We start from the raw sequence: 21645 nt of genomic DNA on the forward strand, positions 1-21645 counted from the left end.
TTGTTTGTGTGTGGCTTTGTCAATCAAAATGGAAGACGAGGAAGCATCAACAAGTAAAGAAACTCCACCTAAAAAAGTAAGAAGGGTTTGCCACTATAATGTTGACTGGGAATCTCGATTTTCGTGGTTAAATAAATGTGACGAAGACAACACAAAAGGCTACTGCAAATTGTGTAAAAATAAGTTCACGGTGGCTTATGATGGCTTGAAAGCATTAACGCATCACGCTGCGTCAAAGAAGCACAAAGATTCAGAAAGTGCTGCAGCCATGTCTCAGCGAATGAGTTCTTTCTTTACACGAAAAGGCAGCGCACAAAGTGAAAAAGTTAGTATTGCCGAATTGACTGAAGTTTATCATGGTATCAAGCACCATATTTCGTATCTTGCTCAAGATTGCTCATTTAAAGTTTTAAAAAAAATAATTATAGATTCAGATATCGTAAAGCAAATGACAGGAGGACGCACTAAATGTACTGCTATCGCAAACCAAGTTTTATATCCATATTCGATGGAACTTGTGCAGGAGGATTTAAAGAATGAAGTTCCGTTTTCCATTGCTACCGATGCTTCTAATAAAGGAAACAGAAAGTTCTTTCCAGTTGCGATTCAATATTTCTCACCAAGAAACGGTATTTGTCATAAAATTTTGGACTTTTATGAAGACTCATTCGAAGATTCAAGATCTATTAAGGAACAATTATGTCAAGTCATGAATAATTCACAACTGTCGTGGAGTAGAGTAACAGCATATGGAGCAGATAATGCCTCTGTAAATTTTGGAGTTAATAATTCCGTTTTTCAAAAGCTAAAATCTGAAGAAAATAATGAAATTATAGCTGCTCACTGTAATGACCACATATTTCACAACTGCGCAAAAAACGCTTTGAAAGTAATGCCTGTTGATGTCGAAAATATAGTGATGAAAGTATTTGCAGAGTTTTCTTGTTCCGCGAAGAAACGAGAAGAGTTGAAGGCGTGCTTTGATTTCTTTGAGAGCGAATACAGAGAAGTTATACGTCATGTTCCTACAAGATGGCTTAGTTTGTTTAAAGCTCTTGATAGGATGCTTTTGTCGTGGGGACCATTGAAAAGGTACTTCTTAGAACAAGGTTCTGATAATTGTCCTAGGGCTCTTTGGGCTATCTTGTCTGATCAAGTAGACGAAATTGCAAGTGAAACCACTCCTACTTACAATGAATTATATTTATATTTCACTCATAATTTTATGGCTTCTTTTCAAGAAATTTTACTTTTGTTAGAAAAACGTACCACAGCAGCATTTCATTTGCACAATATAATGGTGAAATTCCGGGACAGTATTGCAAAGAAAATGAGTGACAAACATTTCGGAATGAAAGTTCATATGGCATTAAGACAAGGCTATCTTTCAGAAAATCAATCAAGAGAATTTACTAAAAACGCTCTAATAGTTTACCAAAGAGCACTAGCATATATAGAACAGTGGTATTCTTTTGAAAATAACAATTATAAGGCATTTAGTTGTTTAGATCTCGAATGCGGAAGATTTCCTACGCTGGATCAATTGATTGAGTTATGGTCATTGTCTCCATGGAAGCAGCAAAATCCCCCTGAAAACATTTATGAAGAACTGGCTGCACTTCAAAGTGTTTTCTCTTCACTTGAAGGAAACTCTATTAATATGTGGTGCAAGTTTTTTACCAACGAAGCAGCGCCTAATTTATTGAAAATAGTGCAGTATGTGTGTAGTATTCCCATATCTAATGCTTTTGTGGAACGAATCTTTAGCGTCATGGGAAATGTATGGACAGACGAAAGAAATCGTCTCGCCGTTAATACTGTGAAGAGTGAATTGTGCGTTTTCTTTAATATATCTGCTAGTTGCACTGAATTCAAAGATGCCATCTCAGACAATACATCTTTATTGAAAGCAGTGGCATCTAATACAAAATATATTAAAAAAGTTTAAGTAGATTTACCTACTGTTATTGGAAATAATGATTTTCTCTTCTCTTTTGATCGTTTTTTTTTCTTATTCAATGTAAATTTAGTTAAGATAGAAAGTTACCTTTTTAGGTAAGTTAATTTTATGTTAATAATATTAAAATTAAAAACTGGTCCGGTTTTTTTTTTCAACACATCTGGCAACCCTACCTGTACCACGGACCTTGTATCTAGATTATTTATAATCACACCAATATTATAAAGGCGAAAGTTTGTATGTGTGTGTGTGTGTGTATGTTTGTTACTCCTTCACGCAAAAACTACTGGACGGATTGGGCTGAAATTTAGAATGGAGATAGATTATACTCTGGATTAGCACATAGGCTACTTTTTATCCCGGAAAATCAAAGTTCCCACGGGAATTTAAAAAAACCTACATCCACGCAAACGAAGTCTCAAGCATCAGCTAGTTTATAATATTATAATAAAATAGCTCATAAGTACATAAATCAGTTTTACTTCTCATCACCTTATGTACAAAATATCAAAAGTCATGGCGAAATGCCATCGGCTATCGAATGATACAACAAATGTGGTGGAATTTTTTTTTGAGCAAATTCATTTTCGGAAAAAGGTTTTTACACAAGGGTGGTTCTTATCAACGTAGAGTATATGTTGCAGGTATGCAATTGATTATTTAATAATTCTATTATGATACAAATTTTGAAAAAATGTTGTGTTTAAGTGTATAAAATAATATTTATTCATTAGTTATAGCACAGCCCTGTAGCGCCAGCCCTACGTGCTTCGTCCGCGTTAGCGCTGCGTAAGCTTTCGGGTAATGTTACCTGCCCGTGAACGCGATATAATATACGAGCGTTCCCATGAGACAATATATTCCTAACTTCGGAAAAATCCACTCGTTAGTTAGTCAGATTTAATTTTGTAATTTTAGAGAATAAAGAACATGGAACAAAACGTACCCACCCTTGTAGCAAATTGAAACCGGTACCATTAGAAAGGTCTTTGAAAATATTTAAACTTGTTGTATGACACCAACTTTGTAGCTCATGGGGGAAAAAAGATATTCGGCGTTAAAAATGCCGAAAATCATCGAATTTCCCTCAAGCGCATTCAACATGTTCGCGATATAAATGTGCATAAGTGCAAGTGAGATAGATAGTGTGGCGTCAGTACCTCCGCCGCGCCGCCTCGATCTTTTGTTCTCGCCAAGTTACTAGTTAGTACTACCCGTACACATAAAGAATGGTATTGAAAATGGCGTCGCTTTCTAACCTCTCACTCGCACTTAGCGGATTGTCGCTATACATCCCGTTTATGCTGACAAAACCGGCCTACTTTGCCGCCATTTCTAATCCCATTCTTTATCTGTACGGGTAGTACCTGTTTGGAACTATCTTTGAGCGCGCGCATTTTTGTCATCTTAGTTTTTTTATCATTGTTTTACCTACAACCTCAGCCTTCACAACGGACTTTAGTGTATTGCTTAACGACTGGATTTGACGAAATGGAAGGTGAACGCCGTGTAGTGTGTATTACGTGTACAAGATCAGTACTACGTGACCGAAACCGGCATCATCTGACGCGAGACTATTTGGAAGACAATCCAGGCTTCACAGAGTACGTGATGGAACGGATTAACATAAATGAGGTTAGTAAAAACTTAACTGTTTTCATTTATCATACATATGACTTAGTAGTATTTGCTCTTGCAGTGTCTTTGTGTTTACTCATACCTAATACGTAACGTCAAAGTATGCCCTCAAATAAAAAATAACATGAAGATAACTTGAGGTTTTTTTCTTTTAGATGGCCCTCAATCAAGTCCAATATATGTGTCATCGTTGTTGGGTAGCTGGAAGAAGACAGCAAGCCAGGTTCGAACAAGAACAAAACCAAGAACTCGGAAATCCAGAGCAACCAACCATGCAACCAACGTCGGTTCCAACTTATAGGCGGGTTGCAAATACGGCGCGTCACTGCTTATTCCGCGGGTGCATCAACCAAGAACTTCATAGAGTGTCCAGCTTTATAAAAGTACTTTTGTTAGTTGATTATAGCGTATACGTTCCTGAAAATGCACGCATTTGTGCACATCACATCAACTCAAATGATTGGAGCTCCCTGTATGAAAATGGGGAGACGATATTCACGCCAGATCAGCTAAAAGACATGATCGACACGTTACGAGCTGCATATAAACATAAGACAAATATAGATTTTGACAATGTAAACAACATTTCACCTGAGGATCTATTTTACCTAACTGGCTTAACACACCAACAATTCTCAACCATTTTAAGTGAAACACCGTCTCTTTTAGCTCAATGTAAAAGACCAAAAACTGCACTGGGTGTCTATTTATTAAAACTTAGGTCTGGTGAACCAAATACTCGTATAGCCTCACAAATAGGTGTATCTCGAAAAACGATTGGCGTTTTACTTAAAACTGCACGAAACTGCTTGACGCAGGACTTTGTTGTTCGCCATTTAGGTTTTAATCATATAAGCCGTAATGATATCATAGCTCACAGCCTTGCAGTGCCATCATATTTATACTCCAACCCTTTAAATCCAGTGGCGATAGTTCTATGTGATGGTTCATATATATACGTCCAGAAAAGTAAAAACTTTTTGTTTCAAAAAAAAACCTACAGCTTACACAAGTACAAAAACCTGTTAAAACCCTTTTTAATTACATGCCCAGACGGCTATATTATAGATATATGTGGACCATACGCTGCAACCAAAACGGATGCCCAAATCATGAGTGATATTATGAATGATACCACGTCCCCAGTGCATATAGTATTACAAACAGATGACGTTTTTATCTTAGATCGAGGGTTCAGAGACTCTATACCAGAAATAGAAAGTGCAGGTTATGTTGCCCATATGCCGCCGAGCAAAGACAGACATGCCACACAGCTCACAGACATACAAGCAAATAAATCTCGACAAATCACAATAGTGCGATGGGTCATTGAAGTCATAAATGGATGGTTCAAAAGAGACTACAAGATATTCAGGCATACACTTATTAATAAAACACTCCCTCACGTGTTTACAGACTTTCGCATTGCAGGAGCACTTATAAATGCATTTAGGCAACCTCTGACGGACAATGAGCATGCCCAAGCCTTTATCGGAATAATAGCTCAAAGAATAAACGAACACAATATACTGGGCAATTATGTAGTCACAGAAAATATAAATCGACAACGGGCGGTGTTCACTACAATGACGGCTACATTAATACCATTTCCACAATTGACAGAAGAAGACGTCATTTTATTCAGTTTGGGAACATACCATTTAAAACTCGCTAGATCGTACGTTGCCGAGCATTTGCGAGGTGGAGATGGTTTATATAATATAGAGGTATCTTCTAGCCCTAGCCCTAGTATGGCGGAGCATGGGCTGGTGACAGAAAACTGCTCATTAATTAGAGGCCGCATATTATCGAGGCACGTCTCGAATAAAATATATTACACATATATTTTGCTTAAAGAGAACATCCAGGGCAGAGAAGCTATCGCAGCATATTATTGTTCCTGCATGACAGGTATGAGAACTCTAGGCGCCTGTGCCCACACTGTTAGCATAATATGGTACTTAGGTGTGGGTAGGCACCTAGATAACTTCGTTGGTCCGGCAAATGCCTGGGACGATGTAATAATTGAAAGTAGCAATACCATATAAAAATGATGCTTCTTTGTTCTGTAATAAAACTGTGCTTTTTAAGATTGATGGTTTTTTATTTAATATTTTGCCCGTAGCAAAAACGAACGGTATGGAGGTAAGGAAGAGAGAACGTCTTAGCTTTTAAGCTGATGGTCTCTTTTTAGAATGGAAGAATGTCTGGTTGTTCATTTGGTTTATAGAACAGAAAAATATGCTATTGTTATAATACTTGGCAATTAAAAATGCAAAAAAGAAGTTATCATAACTTCGGTCTCCCATTCATTCATTCATTCGTTCATTCATTTTTCTGTCAGTCAGTTATGCCTCTTCTAAATGACACCTAGTCTAAAATGCTACACGGTGGGTACGGGTTCCATACAAAATTACCCATTGTTCTTTAATTTTAAGTATCCGGAGTTTTCTTTGTGTCCTCCACTTGCGACCTTCTGTAACTCATTACAGGGCTTTCATTCACTCTGCTGCCAAAATTGGCATACAAGTGCTTGGAAAAGACACGAAGAAGGGCAAACTTTCAAAAAATACATATTTTGCCCAAAAAGAAAAATCCTGCAATATGCGAAAAAAATTATCCGTAGAAGATTTAAGCTACATACTACATTCAAGCAAACTATATGTAAGAAATGTTTTTATTTTCATAGGTAAAAAATAGTAATAATATTTTTTATTTCAGATCCAGGGTCAGCTGCGGGTTACAAAAATGAACAAATGTTACTTTGTTGGATATATTTCTCCAACTTACGAGACATCACTATTTTGGAAATAGAACGCGATGAAGTTTTTATTGGTAACATGATACCAAAACTAGTGAAATATAAAAATTGTGTATTGCCTGAAGTCGTACATCGAAGAGTCGGCAATAATCAAACTTGCTTAGATATTTCATTATAGTAAATAAAAATATTTGAAAAATGTCTCTACTTTTAATAGAGAAAGAAGAAATAAAGAAAGACGCCCAAGCCCAAAAAATAATCACCAGAACAGTTGACCGCAAACACCTGCCATTATTAGGTACTATCATGCATTTTATGCTTTATCTTCGAAAAGAAAAGTGACGGACAAAAATGTAATACTTTACAAGAATTCTTCCAATATTCTAATGACAAACAACATGATATGACCTTCCATATTATCTCGCTTGAAAACATAGCATACCAATACCTATTCAAAGAGATCAAACCCTTTTATATAAGATCCTGAACAACGGCGTTGACTCTCCATACTTAATCTCTAAAATTTCCTTAAGATGTCCACGGATTAACTCTAGGCATCCGAAATTGTTCTACATAGCACCAAGCAAGACAAAACATGCTACCAACACATTTATTAGAAGTTGCAACCAGTTTAATCAGCAATTTTCAAATAACGATATTTTTCATCTCTCTCTTCACAAATATAAATCTGCAATTAGGGACATTATATCCAAAACTGACTAGTGAAGCTAGTTACTAACTAGTAGCTAGTAGTAAGTTTTTGTTTTTACTTTATTATTTATGTAATTTACCTATTTTCTGTTCTTTTCCTATGTACCTTCTTATACCCGGCTATTGTGTTTTAATTCTGTGTAAGGTTATTTTTAAAAAGTTGATTTGAGTTGTCAAAAATAATATAAAATTATTAATTTAGCTGATGAAGGTAGTTTGGTAAAATCGATATTTGGCTCATTCGATGTCATACAATCTGTTACTAGGAGGCCAACAAGATTGAACTTGCATAAATACGGGTGTTTTGAAGGTTTTAGTTCAGTCTCCTTCTGAGATTCGGAGCGATATCGCATATTTTCGGTATTTGGGTTGTGAACTGGATAATTAGATGTTGTGATAGCAATCACGCTCTAATTAAATTATTTATGTTGGCATTAGTTTGTTTAGATTAAAACTCTCGGATAACCGTGCACATTAAACTTGTGTTTTTTTTTGTGTTGGTTTTGGAGAGGACATTCCAATAATTCGATAAAAATATTTAAATAATACCTGCTTTTCTGAGTGACGCCAATAATTCAGAAGTGGGATGTGTCTCACGTTGCCTTAATTTCGCTTTGGTATCTTTTTGTAAACAACCCACATTTGATTAAAATTTTTAGTTTTTTTTTTAATAATTTAGTCTTTTGTGAATTGGAAAGTAATTTGCAATGAGTGGTTCAGATTTTGTATACATCGAATGAGAAGTTAGTCGTTTGGATTTATTGTTGACTTGATATTAAACTGAGAGTTCGGCAGTTCAGGGGTAGATTTTAATGATTTGACGGAGGGCAGGATAGCCCATGATTTGGATTTGACTTAGGGCAAGGAAGCCCGCGACTGACATGACAAGATTATTTAGAAACACGAGGGCGTGTTAAATTCAGGACGGCCGAACTGTAAGGTTATTTTTAAAAAGTTGATTTAAGTTGTCAAAAATAATATAAAATTATTAATTTAGCTGATGAAGGTAGTTTGGTAAAATCGATATTTGGCTCATTCGATGTCATACAATCTGTTATTAGGAGGCCAACAAGATTGAACTTGCATAAATACGGGTGTTTTGAAGGTTTTAGTTCAGTCTCCTTCTGAGATTCGGAGCGATATCGCATATTTTCGGTATTTGGGTTGTGAGCTGGATAATTAGATGTTGTGATAGCAATCACGCTCTAATTAAATTATTTATGTTGGCATTAGTTTGTTTAGATTAAAACTCTCGGATAACCGTGCACATTAAACTTGTGTTTTTTTTGTGTTGGTTTTGGAGAGGACATTCCAATAATTCGATAAAAATATTTAAATAATACCTGCTTTTCTGAGTGACGCCAATATCTGTGATAACTTTTCGTTGGAGACTGTTGTGGTGTGTGTGCTTTGTATTTGTGTTACCTTTTGTTTATTGTTAATACTGTGTCTCCATAAAAAAATAAAAAAAAATAATACCAACTAAATTGCCTTGGTGAACAAATAAATGAAAACATGCTCATTTAAAAAATTCTGTACACGGAAGTACCTGAGCAGTACAACAGTTTCATAACAGCATGGGAATCAACTATAACCTCCGTCAAAATTATTAATAATTTAATTTCAAGAATACTAGCTGAAGAAACATGAATAATACTGAAAATTTTGCATTTAAAGCCTATAATAAAAACAATAACAATAGAAAGTTTAAATCTTGCACATTTTGTCATAAAAATAATCACTTAGAAAAAGACTGTTTTTATAAAAAAAATTAACAAACATTTGCGTCAATTATTTGAATACATATGTATGAAAGATCCAAATTAGAATGAGGTTCTCACTATACCACAAAACGTAACATATCGTTCACCTGAAGTTCAAAATCAAATAATTCAAGCAATGGTTCAAGCAGTACGAAGTTCCATTGTCAAAGATATTAATGATTTTGACGTGAAACGGTTTACTGTAATGGAAGATGGGACGAGAGATAAAAATAACCGTGACAAGTGTAAATTAAAAATTTTCAACACCCCCGACAAATCATTTTCATATAAATAATTATGTATATCTAGGCAACGTCCATCTTGACAACTTGACATTTGTCAATTGACACTTAAATATTATGAACCTAAGGGTTATCTAACCTTCTTTTCTACAAGAAAACTAGAAAAATAGCTGATAACTTTTAAACGGCTGAACCAATTTTTTGGATTATAGCTAAGAACACTCTCGATCAAGCCACCTTTCAAACAAAAAAAACTAAATTAAAATCGGTTCATTCGTTTAGGCGCTACGATGCCACAGACAGATACACAGATACACAGACACACAGATACACAGATACACACGTAAAACTTATAACACCCCTCTTTTTGGGTCGGGGGTTAAAAATACATATGTTTATTACTTTTTAAAGTATTGGACACTGCTTAAGAGCCGCACAAAAGGCAAGACTGGAGACTTGCAATTAGTACCCACTGGCACTGAAGGTGGACCAAAGGAGAATGGCAGATCCTAGCCCACCCGTTTACACAAAATGTAGTTTATTGAAAATTATCTTAGGAATAAAAGACAATTTGGAAATGAAAAATTATTAATGTAACACTTGCGAATAAAAAATGTAAAAAAAAGGGATTCAACCGTCTCTTCAACTTCTTGTTTCTCTGGCACATCTGGAGGCATTAACTTTTTACGCATACTTACATGACAAAATTCAGCTGATGCTCAACCGATGCTCAAATAATGCACATAATTTAGACGTAGTAAGTTGTTTTTTTTTTGTCTTCTCATTTTCATTTTATTATTGATGTCATTAGTATATAATATTATATTTACCTACTTATTGTATATTGTTATAAGAAGTGAATTTCTCCTTGCAACTGGAGGGTGGGTTCGTCAATCATTTTATTTAACTTACTGTTTGTATATATTATATTTAATTTGGATGAATTCTGATGATAACAACTTGGACGACAGTTTCTTTTCCATCTCTGATTCAGATGGATTGAGCAGTAATGACAGTTTCCACAGCATCCCCTCTCTAAGTGAGACTCTTGATTCACATTTCTCAAATACACTGAAAAACTTCAATGCTATTCATATAAATGCCCAGAGTATTCCTGCACATTACCCTGATAAGTTGTCCTCTTTCGATAGTAAAAATATACACGCGACCCTTAGGAAAATTGCTTTGGTTGCATCCGATATAGTTGTGGTTCAGAAAATAACCCCACAATTCAACAATTTGTGTTAGGGGTTAAAACGGAGGGGTTAAAACGGCTGTTATAACAAAACAGCACGCTGAGCAAAGAAAAAATTGTGAAGATGACACTGCCAATTGGTCAAATAATTTGGCAAAGTTTTAATTTCTATGTCTCCTATCAGTAACTGATGGTTTGACATTTTTAGGATTAAATTACAGAAATTGAGCTATTACTACTGATGAACAGGCGACCCGCGAAAGTCAAGCTTGTGGATATGTGTGTGGTTTCATTTTCAAAAGAATGAAAAGTAATGGTTGTCCAGACTGCCGAAAGACATTTTTAACAGAAAATCATGAAGCCATACACATATTCACAAGTTTACAGCAAATGGGGACCAAGGACTTTTATTAGGTACTATAATAATAATAATTTTATTTTATATCCGAAAATTGTTGACTGCATATCGTATGATGATCCACGTTCATCTGTTATGAGATTGTATATCCCACGCAAGTGTGGAGGGCGTGGTTAAATGCCAAGAACCTTCATAATCGTGAAGTATGCAATCTCAGAGATTACCTACTTTCTCTGTAAAACTTAACCTCTTACACTATGTGGGAATACATAGGGATGTAGATGCAGTTGATAAAGGTCTCTCTCCGCTTTCCTTAGGCAATAACTGGCGTAAGCCCAAAGTACTTAGCACTTCGGATCACATAGCTGTATGGAGGAGTAAGGAGTTGCATGGAATCTACTTATGAAAGGTATTTAATCCTTATAGCCCAGAACCGTCATGAGTTAATATTGGTTGGGTTTTCAGGTGACAGTGGCTATCCTCTGAGGAAAACAATAATCACAGCAATACTCAATACCATGTAGGAAACACCACAGCATACCTGAGGACGTACACCACTTATTAGTGGAATGTGTTCGTAACGAGGCGGAGATGTAGATTGGCGGCTGTAACGGAGCCTTATCCTAACCTCTCTAGGATGAAGCTAGGGCTCTGTTACGGTTATACAAGAAGGATTTGGTTTAAAAACGTAGATGCCTTACGGAGCGACATATTCCGAAAGGAAAAAACTCCTTAAAATAAAGATTTAAAAAAAAAAACACCACAGCACAGTTTTTATTTGATGCATGTGACTGCTCGCAATACAGTTGAACTATGTATAGGAGTTTTGAAACAACGGTCGTTACTTTAAAAATTCAGGCTATGCTATCTCGGAGTATCTGACTGGAAATAGCCTACGCGAGAGAAATATGATGAGGGAAAGTTTAGATATCGCTAGTAAAAATGGGAAACACGCTATTGTACGCGGAAATAAACTCATTGTAGACGGGAGAATATTAAGTTTCTTTAAGCAATTAGTTAATAGGTATCGTTGCAGCTAGGCACCGAGGACAAACCTCTGTGGTTTTTTCGGTGTTTTTAGTTTAAGCTTTTATTTGTATTTTGTTTTGATAATAAATTTAAAAAAAAAGTGCTGGAATAAACAATACACTAAACAGCATGAACCAATCCGAAGCGATGATAGCTACAAACAACCTCAGTACCAAACCGGAGCAAAATAATTCAAAAACTTTTGATAAGACATTTCAAAACTGAACTAAATATATTTTACCAAAATATGCAAAATTTAAACAACAAATAACACATCCTTGAAGACCGAGTTTCTTGCTGGTTCTTCAAGGTAGGAGCAGCTTCTCACGAAGTTACAAATGAGAAAGTGGAATTAGATATGACTTATACCCTGTTGGACCTAGACACGCCGTAGACAAAACCTAACGCTAGATACATCTCTGTGCTGGACAGCCAGGCTGATTCGTCTATTTTAGCACTAACACTCTATGGCCCCGGGTCCTCCACTTTTTTTGTATTAAATATACAAACATACTTTTTCAAGTAACTTGTGATGCTAGACTTCGCATAAGAGATATTGTTGTCAGATAGCGAGGTAGTACCCATGACTCCCGCATATTCAATGATTCGACCCTTAAGGCCGATTCACACCAATTGCGTGCACGTGACAAGCGCGTAAACCCCTAACACACCGGGTTACGCATACGTCCATGCTTTACACAAGCGGTGTGCCATGTTTCATACAGTTCCATAAATTACGCGTCCATGGTACGCGCTACGTCTACGCTTACGCAGTCTGTGTGAACGAGCGATTAAAGAGCGCGTTGAGCGAGGAGAGTTTGAGAGGCGACTCTTAAGAGATTCAGGCTACCGACTGGAAACATATCTCTTCACACCCATACTTCGACCTCAGAATGCACGTGAAGAAAGCTGTTATAATCACAAATATCTTAATCACTAATACTCAAAATAAACTTGTACCTAGACAAAGAATAAATCTATACCAAAAAACGTGGCATCTCAATCTTGCTGTGTATGTAATCAATGTATGTATAAGTTTAATAAAATTATTATCATACGAGTCTACAATAAGTTGCCAGAAAGCTTTTAAAAATTTAATATAAGCAATTTTTAGATCAAAACTATGGAGCGCCAGCCAGGTAACCTCCCAGTGTGCCTGGATGCTGCTGGTCCCTATTGGAGGCATCCGAGGGGAAGAGCAGTGTTCGGGCCGGTGCGCCCCGGTAACACAGAGGGCACAGTGGACGAAGCGAAGGATGTATGCGGGCGACGTGCGCGTCCCGGGGTCGGGGGACGCACTTCGTTGGTGCGTCCCGGAGGTGTGGTGGTGGGGACCGAGTAGGTCCCGGGTGGAGGGTTTAGTGGGTATTCCGGTCGCCTCTCGGCCGGCGAGTCCCATATACCCTCCCTCAGCTGGCTGGCTGCCTCACGGCTGGCTGGCTAGCTTCCGGGGGGGATGCGTAAAAGCATTCCCCAGCGCCAACAAAAAAAAAAGAAGATCAAAACTATTAAAACTCTTGTTAAAAAGGTGCTATTACACGGTGAATGAGTTCTTCGAGGACAATACCAATACCATAGTATAATATTTTGTGACTTTGTTCTATTTTTCTATTGAAATATCTATTTCCTGGACGTTATGTAATTGGCTCGTAATTTTGTTTGACATTTATTTCATTTTGTTTATTTTAAATATTTCTAGACTATTAATTTAGTAGAAATTTAAGTCTTATAAACTTCCAACTTCTCGTCAAATTAGTGACTTTTTATCAAACGTCAAAACGCTCGCTTAGTGCGGGAGCTTGTATGAAATTCACAGATGTGACGTCATAAACATTAACTCTGAGCGAAGTCAATGTGCACTCTATTGCTCCTCTCACACCTCCGCTGCGAAACTTCAGTTGCGAAACCGCTGTAGGAATTCCGCTGCGATAAGTGTAGTTGTGTAGTTGCGGAACGGGCGTCGGAACCTGCTAGTCATCAGTCAGCCATCGGAGCGAAATGTCGTCGTTATCAGAGTCAGAGGAGGAGGAAATATTATTGTGGACTTTAACTTTGAAAAGGCGTAAATCTCGTAGAATTTGGGTGCACGAGATTAATGAAAAAAGGAAGAAATTAGGAGAAAACCTATTATGTAAAGAACTAGAGTCACATGAAGATCGTTTTTATACATATTTTAGAATGAGCCCAGGGAGTTTTGAAGATCTACATAATCTTTTGAAGCCACATATTACTAAACAAAATACAAGGTTTAGGGAAGCTATTTTTAGCAGAGAAAGATTAGCCTTAACTTTGAGGTAAGTAAATTATTTATTTATTTATTAATCATTAATACAAAAAAAAATATTCGGCATGTTACTAACTCTACGATAAGTGAAACATGTTGATTTGTTCATGATCATTTTGATTTGAGGTTGTTAAATCAGTAGGTATAGCCGTATTGCCCTCTTGTGGAAGAATATAATAATTAGCATTGTCAGTAACTGTTGCGTCACTGATCATGGAGTAATTTCCTGGAGTAGCCGGAGAATGCGTGGTATCACTTAGAACAGAGTAGTTGAAACTACCCGTTGCAGTAGAGTTGCTGTTAGAAGTTACAGCCTCCAGATCACTTAATTCAGCCTCCATCAAAATTCGGGCGATATCAAATTTTGCTTTTATTTGTGTTCGCTTTGATAGTTTTTTGAAAGTATCAGCGTATCCCAAAAATAATAAATCTACTCCATCACATTTTACATCAACTTTATCTTCACTTCTGTTGCGATCTCTTCTATTTTGTAAGTACTGGATCATTCTATCTGTTGGATCCGGATCCGGATTACTTCTCCTATGCCTTCTATAAATTTGTTGGGCGTTTTGAGTTTCTTGCGGGCGGGTATCTTGTGCAACGTCTTGTGTAGTTACGTCTCCCGTAGATTGAGAGTCAGTAGAATTAACTTTTTCAACATTCAGAGATGCCATACTACCTTGAGTCTCATTCAATGTAATTGCTGGATCAATGAAATTCATTTGATCTGCCCAAGTCCAATTTTGAAGCTTTTTTGCAGCTTGGCCACTTGTACTCTTTTTAGATAATTTGTACTTTTTGTAGGAGTCTTTTAAATTCTTCCACTTCGCTTTCAAAGTTACGACTGAAAAATAACAAAATAAGACAAAATTAATATTATTTCAAAATTAATATTATTTTCATTGCAGATTCCTAACTACTGGAGATTGCTATAAGACATTATCGTTTTCATATCGTATAGGAAATTCAACAGTTTCAAAAATAGTGACCGAAGTATGTCAGGAAATATGGAATGTTTTACAACCATTAGCCATTCCACAACCTACACAAGAAATGTGGCTCAATATCGCAGAAGACTTTTTTGGGAAATGGGGATTTCCTCATTGCCTGGGTAGCGTGGATGGAAAGCATATTACCATTAAATGCCCTCCAGATAGCGGCTCAATGTTTTACTGTTACAAAAGTAAATTTTCTATTGTGTTATTGGCTGTTGTAGACGCTAATTACAAATTCATATATTACGCACCTTTAAAGTAAAACCGTTACTAAACGAAATTATAAAATTTTACAGGAGAGCCAATATTAGAAAAAAGTCACAGTTTTATGTCAATAAAATCTGAGTGCAGGGTTCTTTAAGACATTTAATGAGGTCTTATTATAGATCTCTGTTTACATTATGACACGTGATTTACGAAAGTAATTTTTTTTTATTTACAGTATTATTTATTTTGATTTATATTATTATAGTAACACTTTACCATTAATAATTTGTTCATTATGTTATATTACTATGAAATTACAGTGCAACTGATGTTACTAAATAGAAAACTATTAAAATTTCATAAATACAATAATATTATTTAACATTTAAATTAAAAATCATAAAGTTGGCATTTGTTGTGGTGTTATAATATAACCAAATAAAAAAACATTCCAAAATTAATAGTGTTTTATTATAATTTAAAGAGAGATCCATACAATCATTTGGCATAGTTATTTATTAATCAGTCTTGAGAAATTTGTACATTTAAATCACAGCATGTAAGTATCTTACTATATTAACTACTTGTTATGTATCTTTTTAATTATTTATTCATTAACAATCAGTTTGACGAGGAACAAACCAATTGGAAATAGCATTTTTCTTAATTTAACAAAGTTACAATCACAGCATTATTTCCCTATCCACGAAAGCTGCTCAGGGCTAATCAAAGTTATGTTGACTTGTATCACTTAATTAGAATAATGAGGCAAACCTATTGCCATATATAATGTTATATAAAAAATCTCGTAAAAAACTTAAAAATAATGTTAAGTACTCATTGTTTTTCTAAATCAATAATCATCAATAATAAGTTGTCTTATTACAATAACATCCCGTTTTAGTATTGCTAAAACAAGATGCTGTTGTAATATGACAATGCGTAACTCTGTGGTATTATATTACTGTTAATTAAACTCTTTAGGTCGCTGTTTTTTCTATCACTCAATTTTAATCTGGACTGATATAAAGGCTTCAACTGGAAATCTTGAAGATCAGTGCTAGTACGTGTTCGAGACGAACGATTGTTACGGAATTGTATTTCTTTGAAATCTGTATCTGAGTAGGAAGTTTTATAATAAATGCCAATGTGGTTGGAATCTTGATGTTTTTCAAATTTCATTATTTTAATGTCACTCATTCTAACTGTTTCGCCTTCAGTATTTTTTGAAAATTGAGCACCGCATATCTCTGTAAGATTTTTTATATCAACAAAGTCTGAATAGCACATTTCGGTAACATTGTAAGGATTGCCTTTCTTTCGTGCAGTTCTGATAATGGCCACGTATTGATCTGGTGTGTACACAGGACCAGAACGTAAGCACTTTTTAACGGCTTTTTCTATCACAGAGTGAACGGAATCGTTTTCATTTTGTGTGTGCCCACTAATTAAATATTTGTGCGTAATAGACTTAATTTTCAGAACAGATAAGGCATATAAATACATAGAAAACATAAACTTATTCTTTTGCTGACCACAGCAATTATCAGAATAAAATGTGATTCGTAAATTATTGTCATTTACTTCTGATGCCCTCTTTGTCAAATACTTCCAAACACACGTTGCTATTTCATTAGCTCCTCTTAATGCCTCGACCTCGCTCCAGACAAAACAATCACAATAGTCTTTCGCTAATTCACTTATAGTAAAATTACAAACATTGAGCTTACACTTGTAATATAAAGTAGAAACATCTCCTTTTGGAAGAGGCAACACTGCCTGGAGGTCATAACAGGCAACAATGTAGTTTTCCTGAACCATTGTTTTGTCATATGACTTTTCCTGGCGACATAATTCTTTTTCAAGCTGGTGTTGGTCGTGTCTGTTCTGTAATTCTATTGTTTTATCAACAGCGTTTTTAAAGCTAATGCATAGTTCGCACTGGTCTTTTTTAGGTGTGTGAAAGCCAATGTTGTAATCTTCATTAAACACTTTTCTATATGTATGAATTTTAGCAGCTTCAACACCATCACTCAAGCATTGTGTTTGGTAGTCGGTATAAAGATCTGTAAGGTTTTTACCCCCATCAATAAATTCACGAGTTATTTGTTGTCTTAGGTAATGAGATTCAATTCTGGGGATTGAGTCTATGTGGTTTTTTATTCCTTTAATTATATCTGAGCTTATTTTGTACTGTTTTCCATGTTTACCCCTTTTTTCTTCTTCAATCGTTCCCGCTTGGTTCTTTTTTGCTATCACAGTTGCAATAGGTCGATTATTAATGGCCAACGTGTTCTTGAAGAATGTTTTACAGATACGATGCTTAATATTGTTAATCTCGAATGAAAATGAATGCTTGGGTCCTCTATTGCTATTATGAACTTTATATTGATACTTAGGTGTAATAACATTAATACACTTTGCAATATAATCTCTTTGTCTAGATAAATCTCCCATTTTCCAATAATTGTCAAAAATAATTTCTCTGTCTTCTTGTTTGATCAATTCGCTGCACTTTAGTCTACATTTTTCCCCACATGGGGGTCCTATCTGCTTCTTTGGCATGACTTTTTTAAACTGGGACACAGAAGTATATTGTTGCCCACTATTACGAAGTCTTTTAGCATCTTGCCTCACGGATGCTTTTGGAAATCCTTTACGTCTTCGTTTGTTCGGAGTTCTGTTATCTTCTGGAGGACCCAAATTATTTTCTTCAACTAGTTGTACAGAAATACTATTTTGAGGAGTTGGGCTAAATAATACACGCCTAGGTGGGGTTGCTGGTACATAATCAGGATCGCAATCTGCCTCATCAGGGGAAAAATCCTTACCTAATTCAGACGCACTAGATGAAGATGATGAAGATGAACTTGTTGATGATGAACTTGAAGATGATTTTGAGCTAGTTGAATTGGATCTTGCTCTACTGCTAGGACCTGGTCTGGTAAGGTCTTCTTCTGGAGTTAATTCTGGAAAACCAGTACCGCTCAAATATGGATTTGGTATTCCGTCATCAACTGGTTGAACATCAGCTTCCATAGTATCACTAACGGACTGTGATAGTGCTTGTTCTTGCAATAAAGAAGGAGATCTACAAGTATCGACAATAATCGGATTTGCATCGCGTGAAAAATTATAATCCAGGTCGTCCATGGATATTAGTTTGGGGTTTTCAGTACTTACGGAATCTTTCTTAGATTCCATAGCCTCCAAAATGCGTGACAAACGTGGGTTCCGTAAATGCGCCATGACCTGAAGCAAGTGGTTTTAATATTATTATCGAATATTTACTATAATTGACATTTTAACTTAAATAAATTTAGTTACTTTAAGTACAGCTTTTATATATATTAGTAGTAAAGTGATACTAAAAGAAATGTGTAACGTTATTATTAACTGTTTCATAAATTATGAAGTAAATTTTAATACTAGACGGAATTTAAACAAAATGTAATATTTTACTTCTAAAATATTTATGCAAATGTACGTTGCGTAAAGAAATAAACTGTGACTAACATAAATGTCCCACTATTGTAAATAAGGATTTGATTTAATTTACTCTTTACTTATTGTAAAACTGTAACTAAACAAATGGTTACTCTTTATAGATGAACGTTATTGGATTAATACCTAAAAAAATAAAAGGCAAACTGTGACTATACAAATAGTAACATTTTATCAATGAAATTTTATTATGAATTGCGTAATTTCATAACACAAAAACTGTGTTTAAACAAATTGAAACACTTTTCCTTTTAAAACCAATTAACAACTTACCTTTTCTGTGACATACAGCCGTGTTTATCCAAATAATTACACTGTTACTTTAAACTTCCGTTATCACTCTTCTACGAACATGTTCTTACTGGTATAGACACAATATTGTATTTCGCGAGCCGATCATAACTCGGTTTAGTAACGCTTTAATTTACCGCTAGATGGCGTAAAATACAATATTTTACAAAAATGACAAGTTTATGTTGTAATTTACGTTAATTTGACCTAGATGGCATTGATAACTCAATTCATGAAAATTTTCGTTTAGTAACGGTTTTACTTTAAAGGTGCGATTATGTTGACATTGGATCGTTTGGAAAAGATTCTGATAGTACTATATTTGAAAAAACACCTTTTTTACAACTATTGCGAACTGGTCAACTTAATGTACCAAATGCCCAACCATTACAACAAGGCACAGATCCTTTGCCTTATGTTTTAATAGGGGATGGTGCCTTTAAGCTGGAAACGTTTTTGATGAGACCTTTTGTAAGAGAAGCGGCTATGCAAGATAGAGATAAAAAGAGATTTAATCAGGCGCTCAGTCGAGCACGTGTAGTTGTGGAATGTGCTTTTGGAATAATGGCACAGAAGTTTAGGATTTTCCTAAGACCTTTCGAAACAGATTTGACAAACACAATAAAAATTGTAAAAGCAGCTTGTTGTTTGCTCAACTTTATACAGACGAAAGAGTCAGCCGTACATACCAGTTCCAGCTTTGAAATAGAACAGCTAGGTGCCTTTCTACCACAAAATAGACCTGGCAACCGACAGAGAGCATCGTCGGCAGCGTTTGAGGTCAGAGATAAATTCGTTCAATATTTTACACAAACGCAGAGAACTTAACGTTATCATAATATTATCTATAATAAGTACAAATAAATAATTATACATATAATACATAATATTATCTTATAAGCAAAATAAACAAATACATTACAAATACAGTCTATTATTATTATAAAAAGACTACATACCTTCCTCATTTAATTCCCTCTGGATTTCTCTCCATGCCTGCAGTTTTTTCATATTATTTTTATAATCCGGATGATTTAATAAATAAAGAATAGGTCTATTTCTGACCTCTTGAATTAATTTTTCTGTGAAATCGACGTCCATTTTATGAAATAAATGTAGTTTCGCTTTTAATTTTTGTCGATTTCCACAAACACGTGCGAAAACAACGCGGCACCGCAACAAAATGGCGGCCGGAGCGCGGTAGTGTGGCTGGCGTCGGAGTATTATCGACGAAACCGCGCGGGGAAAGAGATAGAATATAGTTAAATCTATGCGTTAGAACAGGCAGTTCCGTGGCAGTTCCGCTTCTCCTACATACGGACAAAACACAGCGAAATTAATGCGGTTCCGCTGTTATGGTTTCGCAGCGGAGGTGAGCTACGGGCGTATAGATCTCAGCTTTGGACTTCGTTATCGTAATCATCAACCGATAACGTGTATGTATAGCGGGACATAAGTCTCTTGTAGAGACTTCCACACTCCACGGTCTCGTGCCGCCTGAATCCAGCAGCTCCCTGCAACTCGTTTGGTGGTGGTCTTCCAATGCTGTGTTTTCCGCTGCCATTCTCGCACCTTGGGACCGCAACATCTATCGGTCGTGTCTGTCATTGTTTGGTCTTTTGTTTGATGATACCTATATCATTTCGTTAACAGCCGAATCTCCTTGCATTTGGTAAACATTGTCACAATTGTGGAAAGTGGATGCAGCGAAGGGCTCTTCGTAAAGATGGTGAGTAGTATTTTAGTAGGTATGTAGGCAGGTTGTATTTTTAAGTGAATTTGTTCTGTTTTCTTCTTAAAGTGTGGATTGTAAGACTTTCTGCATTCAAATAAAATAAGTACTTATTTACTTCCAGTGGCATGCAAGATGTTTCTTCGGACAACGAGAAAAAACAAGAATCAATGCTGTCAGTCAGCAATGATTCTATTTCTTTAGAAGAAGAGGAGAAAGAAAACACAAAATGGCTGGCAGACCCCCGAAGAAACGTAAATGTTCAAGCAGGTTTAGTACAGAACATCAGCCCCCAGGACTATGTATATTTAGCACTTTCAAATAACACCATTCAAGTATCAGTACATTCAGTTGGTTCTATGATTTATGAATGTGTTCAATGTCAAGCACTTCATTTTTTAGGTGAAAAAAATTAAAAATCATTTTAAAAATTGTTGTCATAATGGGAAGGTATAAATGGACCCAGATAGAGCATTAAAGCCAATTCCAGATATATTATTAGATTTATACAAAGGCAATACGTCTGATGCTAATCATTTTAAGGCTAATATAGGGTCACATGGTCGACAGTGGATCAGTGGTACACAGTTGATCACGCACACAGTTGAACCATTTATTCATGTAAGAGTAAAACAATATTACAAACGTGTCTCGCTTGTGAACCCCCTTCCACTCCCGCAGTCGCTGCGCGGACGCGCTTAGTAGTAGACGCGGGAGCGCGACATTTTGTTTATCCGGAATAAAAACGACCAATCAGGTAAATTGAATTTTGTTTACAAATCTCAAAGTAACGCTCTCATCTGATATATTTTATTCTAATCGTGTGTGAAGATTAATATAGAGTGATTGAATGATAAGGAATTTGCGAAAATATTTATGTTTTTTTTTTAATTTGATTTCGACTTGTATAGTGGTAACATGGTTAACAGTGGATTGATTCACTGTGTACACAATGGATCACGATCCAGTGTGTAC

General features: G+C 35.7%; 3 protein-coding genes across 3 annotated transcripts; 1 reads left to right on the forward strand and 2 right to left on the reverse strand.

Annotated features, from left to right (window-relative positions):
* The first annotated feature begins 2506 nt into the window (after positions 1 to 2506).
* On the forward strand, positions 2507 to 5841 carry LOC123878598. Its single transcript, XM_045925890.1, has 2 exons — positions 2507 to 3595; positions 3754 to 5841. Exons 1-2 carry the CDS (start codon positions 3452 to 3454, stop codon positions 5644 to 5646), a joined length of 2037 nt encoding a protein of 678 aa, XP_045781846.1. The 5' UTR covers positions 2507 to 3451; the 3' UTR covers positions 5647 to 5841.
* An 8099-nt stretch (positions 5842 to 13940) lies between these two features.
* LOC123878723 lies at positions 13941 to 14818 on the reverse strand. The gene has a single exon (XM_045926040.1). The coding sequence runs from the start codon at positions 14661 to 14663 to the stop codon at positions 14019 to 14021; it is 645 nt and encodes a 214-aa protein (XP_045781996.1). The 5' UTR covers positions 14664 to 14818; the 3' UTR covers positions 13941 to 14018.
* A 1521-nt stretch (positions 14819 to 16339) lies between these two features.
* On the reverse strand, positions 16340 to 19219 carry LOC123878300. Its single transcript, XM_045925445.1, has 3 exons — positions 18921 to 19219; positions 16962 to 18395; positions 16340 to 16393 (listed from the first exon to the last, which is right to left on the reverse strand). The coding sequence occupies exons 2-3, from the start codon at positions 18390 to 18392 to the stop codon at positions 16340 to 16342; spliced, it is 1485 nt and encodes a 494-aa protein (XP_045781401.1). The 5' UTR covers positions 18393 to 18395; positions 18921 to 19219.
* Positions 19220 to 21645: the final 2426 nt, after the last annotated feature.

This window comes from Maniola jurtina, chromosome 26, assembly GCF_905333055.1.
Source record: "Maniola jurtina chromosome 26, ilManJurt1.1, whole genome shotgun sequence".
NCBI lineage: Eukaryota > Metazoa > Arthropoda > Insecta > Lepidoptera > Nymphalidae > Maniola > Maniola jurtina.

Excerpts from the sequence above, each read along its gene's own strand:
- LOC123878300 (XM_045925445.1), bottom strand. The coding sequence starts at position 18,392 with ATGGCGCATTTACGGAACCCACGTTTGTCACGCATTTTGGAGGCTATG. Across the intron at positions 16,394-16,961 it reads AGTCATATGACAAAACAATG|AGATATGCGGTGCTCAATTT; the intron begins GTTCAGGAAAAC and ends AAAATCTTACAG.
- LOC123878598 (XM_045925890.1), top strand. The coding sequence starts at position 3,452 with ATGGAAGGTGAACGCCGTGTAGTGTGTATTACGTGTACAAGATCAGTA. Across the intron at positions 3,596-3,753 it reads AACGGATTAACATAAATGAG|ATGGCCCTCAATCAAGTCCA; the intron begins GTTAGTAAAAAC and ends TTTTTCTTTTAG.
- LOC123878723 (XM_045926040.1), bottom strand. The coding sequence starts at position 14,663 with ATGAATTTCATTGATCCAGCAATTACATTGAATGAGACTCAAGGTAGT.